Source organism: Musca vetustissima, unplaced genomic scaffold (genome assembly GCF_032173495.1).
Source record: "Musca vetustissima isolate MV318-11 ecotype Yass unplaced genomic scaffold, APGP_CSIRO_Mvet_v1 utg2693, whole genome shotgun sequence".
NCBI classification, from domain to species: Eukaryota; Metazoa; Arthropoda; class Insecta; order Diptera; family Muscidae; genus Musca; species Musca vetustissima.
Window position 1 is genome coordinate 234,081 of NW_026879596.1, and position 16,137 is coordinate 250,217.

The window sequence follows — 16,137 nt, forward strand, 5'->3', positions numbered from 1 at the left end:
AAAAAACCTTCACAAAATATATATTTTTTAAATCTCCTAATTTTTTTTTTTTTTTTGCAAAATATATTGTTATATAGTCCTAAAAAATATTGATATCTTAATATAGATCTTCAAAAAAATTTTATTCGACTCTTCTTTGAAAAATTGTCTTTAAATTTCTCTAAGTGTAGAATTTTTAATAAGCAACATGTTGCTAGCTAAGGTTCGGCAAACATATACAAGCAACAACATGAACACGAACATAAAACTTGAAAAAAACTTCATGATTGTCAAAAAGCCGACACACAAATCAGATAGTTGTTGAACGCAGACGAGAAAGCAACGCAAAGCGCTTCGTCGAAATTATAGTGATTATTTATTGTTTCGAAATAACGAAGTAAACCAATTGAATAAAATAAATAAATAAACACTTGAGGAATTATCCGAAAGTCGCAAAAGAAAACTAAATAAATAAACGTGGAAATAAAATCAAAAAAATAAATAATACAAAATGCAGTTCAACAATCGTGCTATTTTGAAAATTATCGAATTGGTGAGTTTTGTGGGAATTAATAATGAACAATTTTGAAAAATAAAAAAAGGATTGAAATATGAAAAAATTACAAAATAAATAATTAAAAATTTACAAAAAAAAAAAAAAAAACAAAAAAAAAAATAAAAATTTTTAAAAAATAAATAAAAAAAATTAAAAAGAAATAAATAAAAATTTATAATGAAATAAATATTTATAATAATTTCAAAAGGTCATCAATAATAAAATGTAAACAATATTTATTTTTTCAATTTTCTTCAATTAGCCGGCCTTATGTTTAAATAATATTATTGTTTAATTCGTTTGGGTTTCTTCTTCTTCTTCTTTTTTTGTTTGTCGATAATTTATATATTTTCGAACAAAGTTTATGTATCTACATAAATTATTTAAATTATGTACATATGTATGAGTGTTTTTCTCTTTTTCTTCTTCTATTGTTTATATGTATGTGCGTGTGTTCCTCTTCTTCTTTATATTTTGGTGAACATAGAACAGATGTATGTTTTCATTTCCGTCGTTTCCTATTGGGTTTTCTTTTTTTCTTCTACTTCTTCGTGTATTCTTTCTAAGAAATCAGTTTTTTTCTGTGTGAGTGTGTGCGTGGCTTTGTAATGGCCAAACTTGTTTCTTCCAAAAAAATAGCCTTAACAAAAATTTTGTGTTCAATTTGGGAAGTTGTGAGGTTTTGTATTTAACAACAACAGCAACAATTCCTAAGGGGATAACACTGACATTGAATTTGAATTTGGTTCTTGAAATTTTTTGTTAGTTGTACTGCCTCTACAATAACAACAACAATAACCGGTTTAGGATGTTGTGTCTTATTTCAAACAATTTGCAATTGTTTTGACTTGTTGATACGGCTGAACATGATGTTTGCTGCAAGTAACAATCATTTGGCCGTTTCAAACTCGAACTGTAATGAAACACAATATTGAAAATTAAAACCAGTAAGGAAATTTCAAAAGTAGGACTGGGCCGACTATATGATATGTTACCCTTCACCACTTTGGGTACATACAAGAGATGCTCTTATGTACAATATCCATTCTATCGAAAGGATATTGTACATAAGACATAGCATCTTTGGAGGACCATTGAAATGGAATCGAACCAAATTAAGTGCGTGAAGTACATCGATATTTGAACTAAATTAAAACAACCCATACACATACCAACCTGTAGTAACTTTAATACGGTATGCAAAATTTTGTATCAATCGGAAAACATTGTCGAAATTATATATAGGAGCTATATTTAAATCGGAACCGATTCCAACGTAACTTCGCACACATCAATCTATACCTAATTCAGTAAGCTGTGCAAAATGTTGTCTTAATCGGACAAATATTGACAGTATGGTACACTATTTACTAAAAATAGGACGAACGAATATATGGGAGCTATATCTAAATCTGAACCGATTTCAACAAAATTACGCGGACATCAACCTTCAGTAATTACAGTACGCTGTGCAAAATTTTGTCTCAATCGACACAATATTGGCAGTATGGTGCACCATTTACATAAAATCGGAGAAACTATATTGGGAGATATATCTAAATCTGAACATATTCCAACAAAACTTCGCATATATAAATTTGGACTTAAGGAAACCCCCCCCCCCCCCCATTCTCGGCGTCAAAAATGTTTTTGATTTAATTCGAATCTGCACTAATCCAAGAATGTCCCTTCAAAATTTCAAATGAAAATCTCAAGAACTCTTGAAGATATAACCGATTTATTGTGTCGGCATCAAGTGACGGCTAAAGGGCTTCTCAAACTTTAAACGCGTTTTTCTCGTTTGCGAATGGCGGGCACGATAACTCAAAAACTAATAACCCAATCGATTCCAAATTTTTACACGTTTCTCTGTGAGTGTATAGCTATCGTGTGAACTAGGATAAAGCCAATCGGCGAAGATCTTCCTTATTTTTTAACTTTGTTTTTGGTCAAAAATCGGCGATTTTCCAAAAATATTTTTTCAAAGGTCCGCCATTTTGTTAATTTTAGTGCGAAGTCTATAATCCTAGTTTATACGAGAGCCTGACATGTACTCTTTCTAAAACCGTTGGAACTTTCGGATTCCGATGTTCCAGTGAGGAGTTATCATGCCCGCCATAAAAAAATAAGGACTTTTCTTTGATCACAAAAAAAAAAAAACAACAAGACAACAACAACAATTTTTTGTAAATTATTTTTCTTCCTTTTTAAATCTTCAAATATATATGTGCAAAGTTATAAACCTTAACATGCATTGGTATTCATCTACCAGCTAATTTAAAATTTTAAAAAAATCGAGAATGGGAGGGTTCCCTTAATTCAATACGCTGTGCAAAATGTTGTGCCAATCGTCCTTAATTTTACTATTTGGTGCTGCATTTACATGAAATCGGACGAAACTATATATGGGAGATATTTCTATATCTGAACCGATTTTCTCTAATTTCAATAGTGTTCGACCTTGGGCCAAATAAGTGACATGTGCCAAATGTTATCCAAATCGGATCATAATTTTACTATTTGGTGCTCCATTGTTTTTAAAACGGACAAAACTATATATGGGAGCTATATATAATTTTAACCGATTTCAACAAAACTTCGAATATATCAATCTAGACCTAATTCAGTACTCTGTGTAAAATTTTGTATCAATCGAACCAATATTGGGAGTGTGGTACACCATTTACATAAAATCGGCCGAAACTATATATGAGATCTATATCTAAACCTGAGCCAATTTTCGTCAATTTCAATAGGGTTCGTCCTTGGGCCAAATAAGTAACATGTGCCAAATTTCATCCAAATCGGATTATAAATGCGGCCTATACTTTGTTCACAAAAATACATGGACGGACCGACAGACGGGCGGATGAACATGCATAAATCGATTCTTTGCATATTCTCAAAGGGAACCATGAGTATATCTCGATTCCTTTTGTCTGTTACAAACATATGCACAGTGTGGTGAAGGGTATAAAAAAGTTTAAAATGTTCTGATGTTTGGCAGGACCCTACTTCCTATATCCCCTCTATTATAAGGTGGTCATTAAAATATCTAATATTGGTCGGGTCAAATATATATGGTAGCTATGTCAAAATATCGACCTCCCTGGAAATTGGTAGGAGATTTATCTAAAAAAAATAAGTATCAAATTACAGTCACCTAGTTTGAAAAAAAATATGCCAGGAACTTCATTTTAGCAGAAAATAATATCGGTTGTAAATTTCAAAATAATAGCTTTATTAAATCTGAATTTATTAAAAGAAACCTTCTACTGAATTTGAGGGTTACGTTTTTTTGGCGAATATGGCTCGATAGGGGGGGATGTGTCATAACATTGATCCATGTTAAATATTTTCAGAGAAAACTTTTTGTACCCTCCTAAGAACCCAAAATCCCAATTTTTAGAAGCTTCGATTGGAAAATAATCCTAGGATCAGGGAAAAATATAAAATCCAGCGGATTCTATATGGAAGCTACATATGTCAAAACACTGACCTATATTGAACATTTTCTATAAATATGCATTTAACCCTTCAAGAACCTGAAATTTCGATTTTCAGGACCTATATGGGCCAATATAAAACAATTTATAAAATTATATATCTCTTTTCTCAAATTCCCGAAAATATGGAGGACCTATAGAGTTTTTTTTGTGAATAAGCTTGTGAAACATCACGAACCAGACATTCACATTCAAATCCCCCTTCGTTTAAAAAATCCGACTAAAATACCAAACAGTGGCGGAAACTTTATATGGAGGTTTTGCCATGGACCAATATAGATAATTTTCCCCGAATATATTTTTCACCCTCTAAGAGACCGAAATACCTAATTAGATTAAATTCGGCCAAGCATTTAAAAATACCGAAAATATGGCGGGACAATTATATGAGGATCTATATCGAGTTTTCCATAAACCTGAATGTTAAATTACTGGCACTTCGATTGTAAATGTGCGGCTTAAACCTTAAAAATATCGAAAAAATGGGCCTGACATTTTTATGGTACCTACATGAATCTTTATGTGGAGGTTTTGCCATGGACCAATATCGATAATTTTCTCCTAATATATTTTTCACCCTCTAAGAGACCGGAATACCGAATTAGATTAGAATTCGGCCAAGAATTTCAAAATACCGAAAATATGGCGGGACAATTATATATATCGAGATTTTTTCATAAACCGGAATTTCAAATTACTGGCACTTGGATTGCTAATGTGCGGCTAAAACCTTAAAAATATCGAAAAAATGGACCTGTCATTTTTATGGTACCTACATGAAAACACGACAAAAGATGGGCCTCTATTGAATATTTCCTCCATAGGTGTCTGCCAGCCTCCAAGAAGGCGAAATCTCAAATTACTTCGAAATGTCGAAAAGATCCTGTAGTCGCATTTTTTCTATAGAAAAAAATTATAAACCCTTGTGGTCGCATTTTTTTCTATGGAAAAAATTTCCAGATCCATTTTTTTCTATTGCAAAAAATAGCATTGTGGTCGCGTTTTTTTTTTTTCTATAGCAAAAAATCGCAGACCATTGTAGTCGCATTTTTTCTATAGAAAAAAAAAATTCGGTCACGAGGGTCTGCGAATGGAAAAAATGGCTCATTGATTTATTTTCTGTGGAAAAATTGGGACCATTAGTGTCTGCAAATTTTTTTCTGTGTAAAAAATTTGGACAACAAGGTTCAGGGGATGGATTTTTTTCTATAAAAAAAACACTTGTGGCCCAAATTTTTTCTATTGAAAAAATTCACAGACCAATTTTTTTCCACAGAAAAAAAGTCACAGACCCTTGAGGTCCAATTTTGTTTCTATTGGCAGACCTAGGTGGCCCACATTATTTTTTCTATGAAAACAAAAAATTAAAAATTCTTATAAACAGCCTTAATCTGATTAGCAAATGTTCGCTGTAGGCTTAAAGCCATTAGAAATTATCTCATAGCGAACTATGTTGGCTGCGGATAGCCATAGCTATTTGCAGATGCTTTGTGTGACGATGAGCTCATTCTTGGTTTGTGGTCTAACTTTTTTTATGGGCTATTACTTTGAAACAAACGAATTTTTTTCGCAGCTATAAAGTTGAACTAAGAATAACTATTCCAGGAAGACCAATGGAAAGATATGGATCCGAATTTCAACTGAAATTATTTTCGAAAAAAAACAATGTTTTTTTGGTGGTTTTGAATTATTTTGGCTTTAATTATGAGGTAATTATAGCAATTAGTGTGGTGGCGGAATTAAATTAATAAATATAAATTATGGTCGGAGGTTATGCAGTGGAAGGGGGCAATCCGTTAATATCTTTTTGTATACCCCAGGCATGCCTGAAAGTAATTTTTTTCATTGTGTTGAGTTGTTGTTGTTTCTTTTTTAAAAAAATAAAACTTATTTTTCTTTTCAATTTAGCCGTAATGGCGTAAATTGTACACACATTTCGTGTCATTGAATTAATGCAGGGTATGGCTGGCTATCATCCCGCTGTTGTTGGTTAAACTGTTTATAAATGCCGAACACGCAAAAGAAGTTCAGAAAAAAAAAATAAAGAAATAATTAAACGAGCAGGGGTCACATCATAATTATGAGATACCGCAAAGAAAAGACAAATGGACGTAAAAAAATTAAAATCCAAAAATTTGAAATACCTTTGAAGAGGATTGGTCATGTTTCCCTAGCTCCCATTAGAGTTTGAAATAATTGCCTTTTTTTTTCTTTTTTTGGTATTCCAAATTTGAGCGTGTGATTTTTTTTTCTTCAACACAATACGGCTATGATGTCATATTTGCCGGTTTGGTTTTCAAAACATTCACACCTATGCAAGCGAACATGGTTTATGAGACTTCCGAATGCTTATTTCGATTTTGTCTGTATTGCCTAACTTTCATTCATTTGGTCGCTTATTTTGGGTTTTTGTTTTTTTTTTTTAACCAAAAAAGGAATCACGACAAACCGGCAAGAAATTAAAAAACAAACTTGTTTTGAAATTAGTTCTCCAAAAAAATATTCAACTGGCTACGATGTGAGTTTTAATTTAAATTATTTTTGTGGGCATTTTAGACTCCCTCCGTCCATTTGCATTCTTCTGTTATTTTTTTTTTTTTGTTATTGTTATTTTTTTATTTTTCATACCTCCCCGAACTGTCGATCCCCACAAAAACATGCAGAATTAAATTAAATTCTCTAAAAAATAATAAAGTCATTCATGATTGACCCCGACTGTTATTAAATTTAATTGATAAAATCCGTTTCGGTATTTGAATGGAAGAATTTTGGCAAATTAGCAAAGTCGTAATCACGCAAGGAGATTTAACAAACACACACGTACACACCTATATACTGAGGCGGATCTCAACAACAACATTAATAATAACAATAAATTGATAATTCTATTTAATTTTCAATAAATAAACGTGAACAATTTTAAAACAAAATAAATAAAAATAAAAAAGTACATATATTTAAAAAAAATTGGAAAATTTATGAAAAATGCGATCCATTTTTTCTATAACGAATTTGAACCCCTAAGGGTCTGTTAATTTTATTTCTATACCAAAAGATTTGACTCAAAGGTATGCCATTTCTTTTGCTATAGAAAAAAATTACACAAAATGCTTATATTGGAAAAATGTGTTTCTGTGATTTTTTTCTATGGGAAAAACTGGTCCCATGGGTAGGAGAGGGTCTGAGAATTTTTTTCTATAGAAAAAAATGAGACCCAAGGGTCTGAGAATTGTCTTGAAAATTTCTTTTGCTATAAAAAATTTACCCAAAATGCTTCTATTGGAAAAATGTGTTTCTGTGATTTTTTCTATAGGAAAAACTAGTCCCATGGGTAGGAGAGGGTCTCAGAATTTTTTTCTATAGAAAAAAATGAGACCCAAGGATCTGAGAATTTTATTTTTTTTTTGGAAAAATGGGACCTAAGGATCTGAGAATTTTTTTCTATAGAAAAAATGAAACCCAAGGTTTTGAGAATTTTTTTATGGAAAAAATGAGAACCAAGGGTCTGAGATTTTTTCCATAGAAAAAATGGGGCCCCAATGTCCACGATTTTTTCCAAAAGAACATATCCAACCAAGTGCCTGTGAATTTTCTTTTTTTTATAGAAAGAATATTTACCAAGGGAAAAACTGGTCCCATGGGTAAGATAATTTTTTTTTGGAAAAATAAGACCCAAGGGTCTGAGATTTTTTTTTGGAAAAAATTGGACCCAAGGGATTGAGAATTTTTTTTCTATTAAAAAAATGAGACCCAAGGGTCTGAGAATTTTTTTCTATAGGAAAAAATGTGACCCAAGGGTCTGAGAATTTTTTTCTATAGAAAAAAATGTGACCCAAGGGTCTGAGAATTTTTTTCTATAGAAAAAAATGTGACACAAGGGTCTGAGAATTTTTTTGGAAAAAATTGGACCCAAGGGTCTGAGAATTTTTTTCTATAGAAAAAAATGTGACCCAAGGGTTTGAGAATTTTTTTCTATAGAAAAAATGTGACCCAAGAAACAAATGTGACCCAAGGGTCTGAGAATTTTTTTTTATAGAAAAAAATGTGACCCAAGGGTCTGCGAATTTTTTTCTATAGAAAAAAATGTGACCCAAGGGTCTGAGAATTTTTTTCTATAGAAAAAAATGTGACCCAAGGGTCTGAGAATTTTTTTCTATAGAAAAAAATGTGACCTAAGGGTCTGAGAATTTTTTTCTATAGAAAAAAATGTGACCCAAGGGTCTGAGAATTTTTTTCTATAGAAAAAAATGTGACCCAAGGGTCTGAGAATTTTTTTCTATAGAAAAAAATGTGACCCAAGGGTCTGAGAATTTTTTTCTATAGAAAAAAATGAGACCCAAGGGTCTGAGAATTTTTTTCTATAGAATAAAAATTGAACCCAAAGGTCTGAGAATTTTTTTCTATAGAAAAAAAATGAGACCCAAGGGTCTGAGAATTTTTTTCTATAGAAAAAAAATTAATTAAAATCGCTATATCTAAATCTGAACCGATTTTCACAAAATTTAGCACACGTCATTCTAGACTTAATTCAATACGCTTTACCAAAATTCGTGCAAATCAGATGATTTTCAGGGACTTTGGTGCACCATTTACCTAAACAATATATAGGAGCTATTTGCACACATCATTCTGACCTCATTCAGTAGGCTATACTAAATTTCTTGCAAATCGAAAGATATATAGGGACTTTGGTACCAAATGGTCTGAGATTTTTTTTTATGGAAAAAAATGAGAACCAAGGTTCTGAGAATTTTTTCTACAGAAAAAATGGGACCACAAGGACCAGTAAGTTTTTTCTATAGGAAAAATGGATCCACAATGTCCACGATTTTTTCCAATAGGACATATCCAAACAAGTGCCTGTGAATTTTCTTTTTTTTATAGAAAACATAGTTACCAAGGGTCCACTATTTTTTTAATAAAAAAAAATCAGATCCTATGGTCTGTGAGTTTTTTTCTATAGAAACAATTGCGAAGTTTCGTGAATTAGTTTTATATAGAAAAAAATTTTAATAGGACTTAAGGGTCTATGAAATTTTTCCTATAAAAAAGGAAAAGGGTCTGTGCATTGTTTCCTTAATAGGAGAAAATTAAAAAAATGGCAGACCCATGGGTCACATGTTTTTCTATAGAAAAATCCATACACCCTTGGGTCGTATTGTTTCTATAGAAAATATTTACACTTTCACTTTTCCCGCATCGAAAAATAATTCAAAAATTTTGTGGCGCATTTTTTCTTTCGAAAAAATTCTTTGGACTTTGTTTTTTTTTTCGTAAAAAAAAATCACCAACACTTGAGTCTTGGTTCGAAGAAAAAAATCACAGCCCCTGGGTTCGAATTTTTCCTATAGAAAAAAAATCACAGCCTCTTGGTTCCAATTTTTCCTATAGAAAAAATTCACAGCCCCTTGAGTTGTATTTTTCTATAGAAAAAAATCACAGACCTTTGTTTCTATAAAAAATTTCTTTTCTATAGAAAAAAGAATCGTGGAACCTTGGCTCCAATTTTGGAACCTCAGTTTCCACTTGTTTTTTTAGAGAAAAAATCACAGACCCTTGGGTTGCATTTTTTTTCTATAGAAAAAATCAAAGACCCTTGAGTTGATTTTTGTCTATACAAAATTCTAGAACCTTGGTTCGGAAAGTTCTTGGAATTTAATTTTTTCTTTAGAATAAAAATTCGTTGGACTTTGATTCGTGTTCGTGGGTTCCATTTTTTTTTCTTTAGAAAAAAATTGACATACCCTTGGGTCGCATTTCTTTCTATATCAAAAATTTTCAGACCCTTAAGTAATATATTTCCTACAGAAAAAAAGTTACTAACCCTTGGGTCGTATTTTTATAGAAAAATATACGCGGAACTTTGGTTTCCATGTTTTTCTATGTTTCGTTGCCAAGTTATTCTATAGAAAAAAAAATCGCGAAAACTGTAAACTTTGTTTCCATTTTTTTCTTTCTAAAAAACATTGTGTAACCTTAGTTTTCATTTTTTTAGAAAAAATTCTGGGAACATTGGTTCTCATTTTCTCTTTAGGAAAAAATAGAAAAATATTCGTGGGACTTAATTTTTTTTGTTTTTTGATCGCGGAGACTTGGTTCCCATTTTTGTTATAGAAAAACTGGAAGAAAATCGTGGAAACTTGGTTCCCATTTTATTCTGTCGAAAAGGATTTTTTCTATTGAAACAACAGTGGAACTCTAATACACAATTCTTTTCTTTTGAAATTTGGTTCCCATTTTTTTCTATAGAACCATTTTTCACCATGGTCCCCATTTTTTTTTGATAGAAAAAAGGAATACCTTGAACCTCGTTTTCCATTTTTATAGAAAAAATCCACAAAAGCTTTATTCCATTTTTTTTTCTAATTTTCGGAAATTTTTGAGTGTTCCTCTTTTTATGAATTATATATTAAGGCTGGGTGTTCTTTATTAAAAATTAACATATCTTATTATGACTTAATAACATTGTTCACACGCACACACACATTTAATTTTAACGAAACTATAATGAAATGTTCTCATTCTCCAAGAACCAGTGTGAAAAAAATTACATATGGCCGGTCGGTCATATTTTTAGACCTCTCACTCCATAAATGCGACTATTTTCATTTTATTATTTTTTTTTCTTTTTTTTTTTATTCTAACTATGACTTCATACTCTTGGACGACTGGTCTTTTATGTTCTATGATTTTCTTACATGAAATAGTTGTTGCTGTTGCTATTTTTTATAGAGGCTATAGGCAATTAACTTTCATTACATCCGATTTTGATGTGGTCTATTACATCATCGCTAGAAGTAACTTTTGCCGTCCGCCGACTAAATGACTGACGGACTTATATGGACAGGATAGAATAGTCATTAATCAACATTTTATAAAAAAAAAATATTTAAATGTGCGCGAGAATTAGTCAATAGTTCCAAAGCATAATGGCTTGAATGAATATTATTGTGATGCCACAAAGCTCAACGCACAATGGGATTAAGGTATTCACACTCTCCGATGCCTCATATTTAATTGACCTATGTGATAGCCCCCCACCCAACCTACGCTACTCATTAGTTAGTTGTTTATTTATTTTTTGTTTTTTTTTTCTATTTTTTATTTCACTTTAATTAGTTTGTGAAAATATTTAAATTTATTCACTTCAATATATTCGCCGGTGGATGGGTGGTTGGTTGTTTGGAGCTGTTTTTGAATTACCCCAGCATTAAATTTTATTTACGGCGCTGCAGTATTATTTTTATATTGGCCATAGAATTTATGATTTATAAACAAATGAATGAAAGAGATTTCAGATTTTAATTGTCATGATGGCAAACATATGGCGAAATCTATGTACATTAGGGTGGTACGCCAGGGAAGCAAAAATAGAAAAAAATTGGAATATTTTATAGAATTAATTTGTGATTTTTTTCTATAGAAACAAATAGGAACCATTTGTCTGGGAACCCTTTAGTCTGAATTTTTGTGGAAAGTGGACCCAAGGGTCTGTGAATTTTTTTCTATAGAAAAAAATAAGACCCAAGGGTCTGTGAATTTTGTTCTATAGAAAAAAATAAGACCCTAGGGTCTGTGAATTTTTTTCTATAGAAAAAAATAAGACCCAAGGGTCTGTAAATTTTGTTCTATAGAAAAAAATAAGACCCAAGGGTCTGTGAATTTTTTTCTATAGAAAAAAATAAGACCCAAGGGTCTGTGAATTTTTTTCTATAGAAAAAAATATGGGTCTCGAATTTTTTTCTATAGAAAAAAATAAGACCCAAGGGTCTGTGAATTTTTTTCTATAGAAAAAAATAAGACCCAAGGGTCTGTGAATTTTTTTCTATAGAAAAAAATAAGACCCAAGGGTCTGTGAATTTTTTTCTATAGAAAAAAATAGACCTGGGGTCTTGTGAATTTTTTTTCTATAGAAAAAAAATATACGTGGGGTCTTGTGAATTTTTTTTCTATAGAAAAAAATATAGACCCAAGGGTCTGTGAATTTTTTTCTATAGAAAAAACTAGGACCCAAGGGTCTGTAAATTTTTTTATAGAAAAAACTAGGTCCCAAGGGTATGTGAACTTTTTTCTATAGAAAAAAATAAGACCCAAGGGTCTGTGAATTTTTTTCTATAGAAAAAAATAAGACCCAAGGGTCTGTGAATTTTTTTCTATAGAAAAAAATAAGACCCAAGGGTCTGTGAATTTTTTTCTATAGAAAAAAATAAGACCCAAGGGTCTGTGAATTTTTTTCTATAGAAAAAAATAAGACCCAAGGGTCTGTGAATTTTTTTCTATAGAAAAAAATAAGACCCAAGGGTCTGTGAATTTTTTTCTATAGAAAAAAATAAGACCCAAGGGTCTGTGAATTTTTTTCTATAGAAAAAAATAAGACCCAAGGGTCTGTGAATTTTTTTTCTATAGAAAAAACTAGGACCCAAGGGTCTGTGAATTTTTTTCTATAGAAAAAACTAGGACCCAAGGGTCTGTAAATTTTTTTATAGAAAAAACTAGGTCCCAAGGGTATGTGAACTTTTTTCTATAGAAAAAAATAAGACCCAAGGGTCTGTGAATTTTTTTCTATAGAAAAAAATAAGACCCAAGGGTCTGTGAATTTTTTTCTATAGAAAAAAATAAGACCCAAGGGTCTGTGAATTTTTTTTCTATAGAAAAAACTAGGACCCAAGGGTCTGTGAATTTTTTTCTATAGAAAAAACTAGGACCCAAGGGTCTGTAAATTTTTTTATAGAAAAAACTAGGTCCCAAGGGTATGTGAACTTTTTTCTATAGAAAAAAATAAGACCCAAGGGTCTGTGAATTTTTTTCTATAGAAAAAAATAAGACCCAAGGGTCTGTGAATTTTTTTCTATAGAAAAAAATAAGACCCAAGGGTCTGTGAATTTTTTTCTATAGAAAAAAATAAGACCCAAGGGTCTGTGAATTTTTTTCTATAGAAAAAAATAAGACCCAAGGGTCTGTGAATTTTTTTCTATAGAAAAAAATAAGACCCAAGGGTCTGTGAATTTTTTTCTATAGAAAAAAATAAGACCCAAGGGTCTGTGAATTTTTTTCTATAGAAAAAAATAAGACCCAAGGGTCTGTGAATTTTTTTTCTATAGAAAAAACTAGGACCCAAGGGTCTGTGAATTTTTTTCTATAGAAAAAACTAGGACCCAAGGGTCTGTAAATTTTTTTATAGAAAAAACTAGGTCCCAAGGGTATGTGAACTTTTTTCTATAGAAAAAAATAAGACCCAAGGGTCTGTGAATTTTTTTCTATAGAAAAAAATAAGACCCAAGGGTCTGTGAATTTTTTTCTATAGAAAAAAATAAGACCCAAGTGTCTGTGAATTTTTTTTCTATAGAAAAAACTAGGACCCAAGGGTCTGTGAATTTTTTTCTATAGAAAAAACTAGGACCCAAGGGTCTGTAAATTTTTTTATAGAAAAAACTAGGTCCCAAGGGTATGTGAACTTTTTTCTATAGAAAAAAATAAGACCCAAGGGTCTGTGAATTTTTTTCTATAGAAAAAAAATAAGACCCAAGGGTCTGTGAATTTTTTTCTATAGAAAAAAATAAGACCCAAGGGTCTGTGAATTTTTTTCTATAGAAAAAAATAAGACCCAAGGGTCTGTGAATTTTTTTCTATAGAAAAAAATAAGACCCAAGGGTCTGTGAATTTTTTTCTATAGAAAAAAATAAGACCCAAGGGTCTGTGAATTTTTTTCTATAGAAAAAAATAAGACCCAAGGGTCTGTGAATTTTTTTCTATAGAAAAAAATATCAGTCCTGCTGGCCTGTGAATTTTTTTATAGAAAAAAACTAGGACCCAAGGGTCTGTGAATTTTTTTCTATAGAAAAAACTAGGACCCAAGGGTCTGTAAATTTTTTTATAGAAAAAACTAGGTCCCAAGGGTATGTGAACTTTTTTCTATAGAAAAAAATAAGACCCAAGGGTCTGTGAATTTTTTTCTATAGAAACAAATAGTCCCTGTGAATTTTTTTCTATAGAAAAAAATAAGACCCAAGGGTCTGTGAATTTTTTTCTATAGAAAAAAATAAGACCCAAGGGTCTGTGAATTTTTTTCTATAGAAAAAAATACAGACCCTCAGGGTCTTGACGAATTTTTTTCCATAGAAAAAATTCACAGACCCTCAGTGGTCGGTGTTTTTTTCTATAGAAAAAAAATAAGACCCAAGGGTCTGTGAATTTTTTTCTATAGAAAAAAATAAGACCCAAGGGTCTGTGAATTTTTTTTCTATAGAAAAAACTAGGACCCAAGGGTCTGTGAATTTTTTTCTATAGAAAGAATGGGACCCAAGTGTCTGTAATTTTTTTTTTGCAATAGAAAAAATAAGACCCAAGGGTCTGTAATTTTTTTATTGCAGAAAAATAAGACCATAGGGTCTGTGATTTTTTTTTCTATTTTTTTCTATAGAAAAAAATAGGACCCAAGGGTCTGTGAATTTTTTTCTACCAAAAATTGGTCCAATTTATTTTTTATTTTTTAATTTTAAAATCCTATCCACCTGGTTTCTAAGGCATTTCGGTTTATCTCAAAACCTAATATGCTGCCTATATAGCTCTCATAAATTTGGCAAAGGGCCACATAAATTTAATTTGAAAAATAACTTGCAATCTCTGATAACAAATAAAAAAATCTTAGAAAAAATTATTTAAAACTGTGATTTCATTCCGCCATTATTTAGATGTGATCTGCAAAAATTCCGCTAATCTAAGACCACAATATTTTCAAGATTAGTTAACAATCAAAATCACAGCACTACTATTTCGATATCAATTTCAATTATTGGCGAAATAATTGTAAATTATAAAACAAAAGTTCACGTGTTAAATTGAAACTAAATTAATTAATACCCTCATAAATCACTGACCGAGAATGTTAAAAATTTTTAAAACAACAGCAACAACAACACGCGTATAAGAATGAAATCTAAACAAACACAGAAGCCAACAACAAAAGCCAGACAGCCAAAAGGGTGGTGTTGGTGGAAAGCCCAAAGTAAATATTTACCGAAGACCCAAAATAGGAATTCTGACGAAAGTGTTCCAACAAATCATGTGAACACAAAAATATTTTTAAAAACAATTTTTTTTTTTTTTGAAATGATAAATTGTCCATATGTTTTATTGTTTTTATTTTTTTAACAATTTTTACAACAACTACAGGAGAGATATTTATGACACTTGTTGAATCTTATCATTTCTTTCGTTTCGTATCGAATGCAAATCGTTGTCATCATCATCGTCATATTGACACAATGACAATTAATAATTTCTCTTTAAACCGATTACCTCTGGGTATTTTGTTGTTGCTGTTGTTGTTTTTTTTTTTCTATAAATATTCATTATTTATAACGAAGAAAAGGGCATTGATTTAATTTATTAGCACACTTTTCACAAATAATCAATACAACAAATAAATGACTGTGCAAAAGAAAAAATAATTAATAATTATGAGCAGGCTGGCAGGCAGTCGGGTCTTCTCCATTGAATTTGTCATTATTTTTTATTTAACAAATTAATAATAACAAAAAGAAACGACAAATATTGACATATAAATGCCATCCCAAAAGCAATAAATTAAAAAAGAAACAATACAAAAAATTGAAATACCCTGGGATTCACCCACACGAACAGGTGAGTGCAGTAATTCAGTGTGACTCCACCCATTTACTTCAAAGAGAAAGCTGTGGAAGAGGAAAATATAATATAGGCTTCAATTTTTATTTATAGATAACGCAATGGTATATAGAAAAAAAATCTCAGACGCTTGGTTGCTCTATTTTTCGATAAAAAAAAATTCTCGGACTCTTGGTTGTTATTTTTTTTTTCTATAGAAAAAATTCTCAGACCCTTGGGTTTTTTTTTCTATAGGAAAATATTTTCAGACCCTTGGGTCATATTTTTTCTAAAAAAAAATCTCAGGCCCTTAAGTCCTGTCTCAGACCCTTGTTAGCTATTTTTTCTACAAAAAAAAAAAAGAAAAACTGTCAGACCCTTGGTTGCTATTTTTGTCTATAGAAAAAAATCCCAGACCCTTGGTTGCTATTTTTTTTATAGAAAAAAGTTCTCAGACCCTGGAGTCCTATT

At 30.9% G+C, this 16,137-nt stretch overlaps 1 protein-coding gene across 1 annotated transcript in view; it reads left to right on the forward strand.

Annotated features, from left to right (window-relative positions):
• Positions 1-433: 433 nt before the first annotated feature.
• LOC133324565 (protein snakeskin-like) overlaps positions 434-16,137 on the forward strand; it is a 39,871-nt gene continuing 24,167 nt past the window's right edge. The window contains exon 1 of the mRNA XM_061533405.1: positions 434-532. Within this exon, the coding sequence (XP_061389389.1) occupies positions 491-532 (42 nt within the window). The 5' untranslated portion in view covers positions 434-490. The remainder of the gene's footprint in view (positions 533-16,137) is intronic.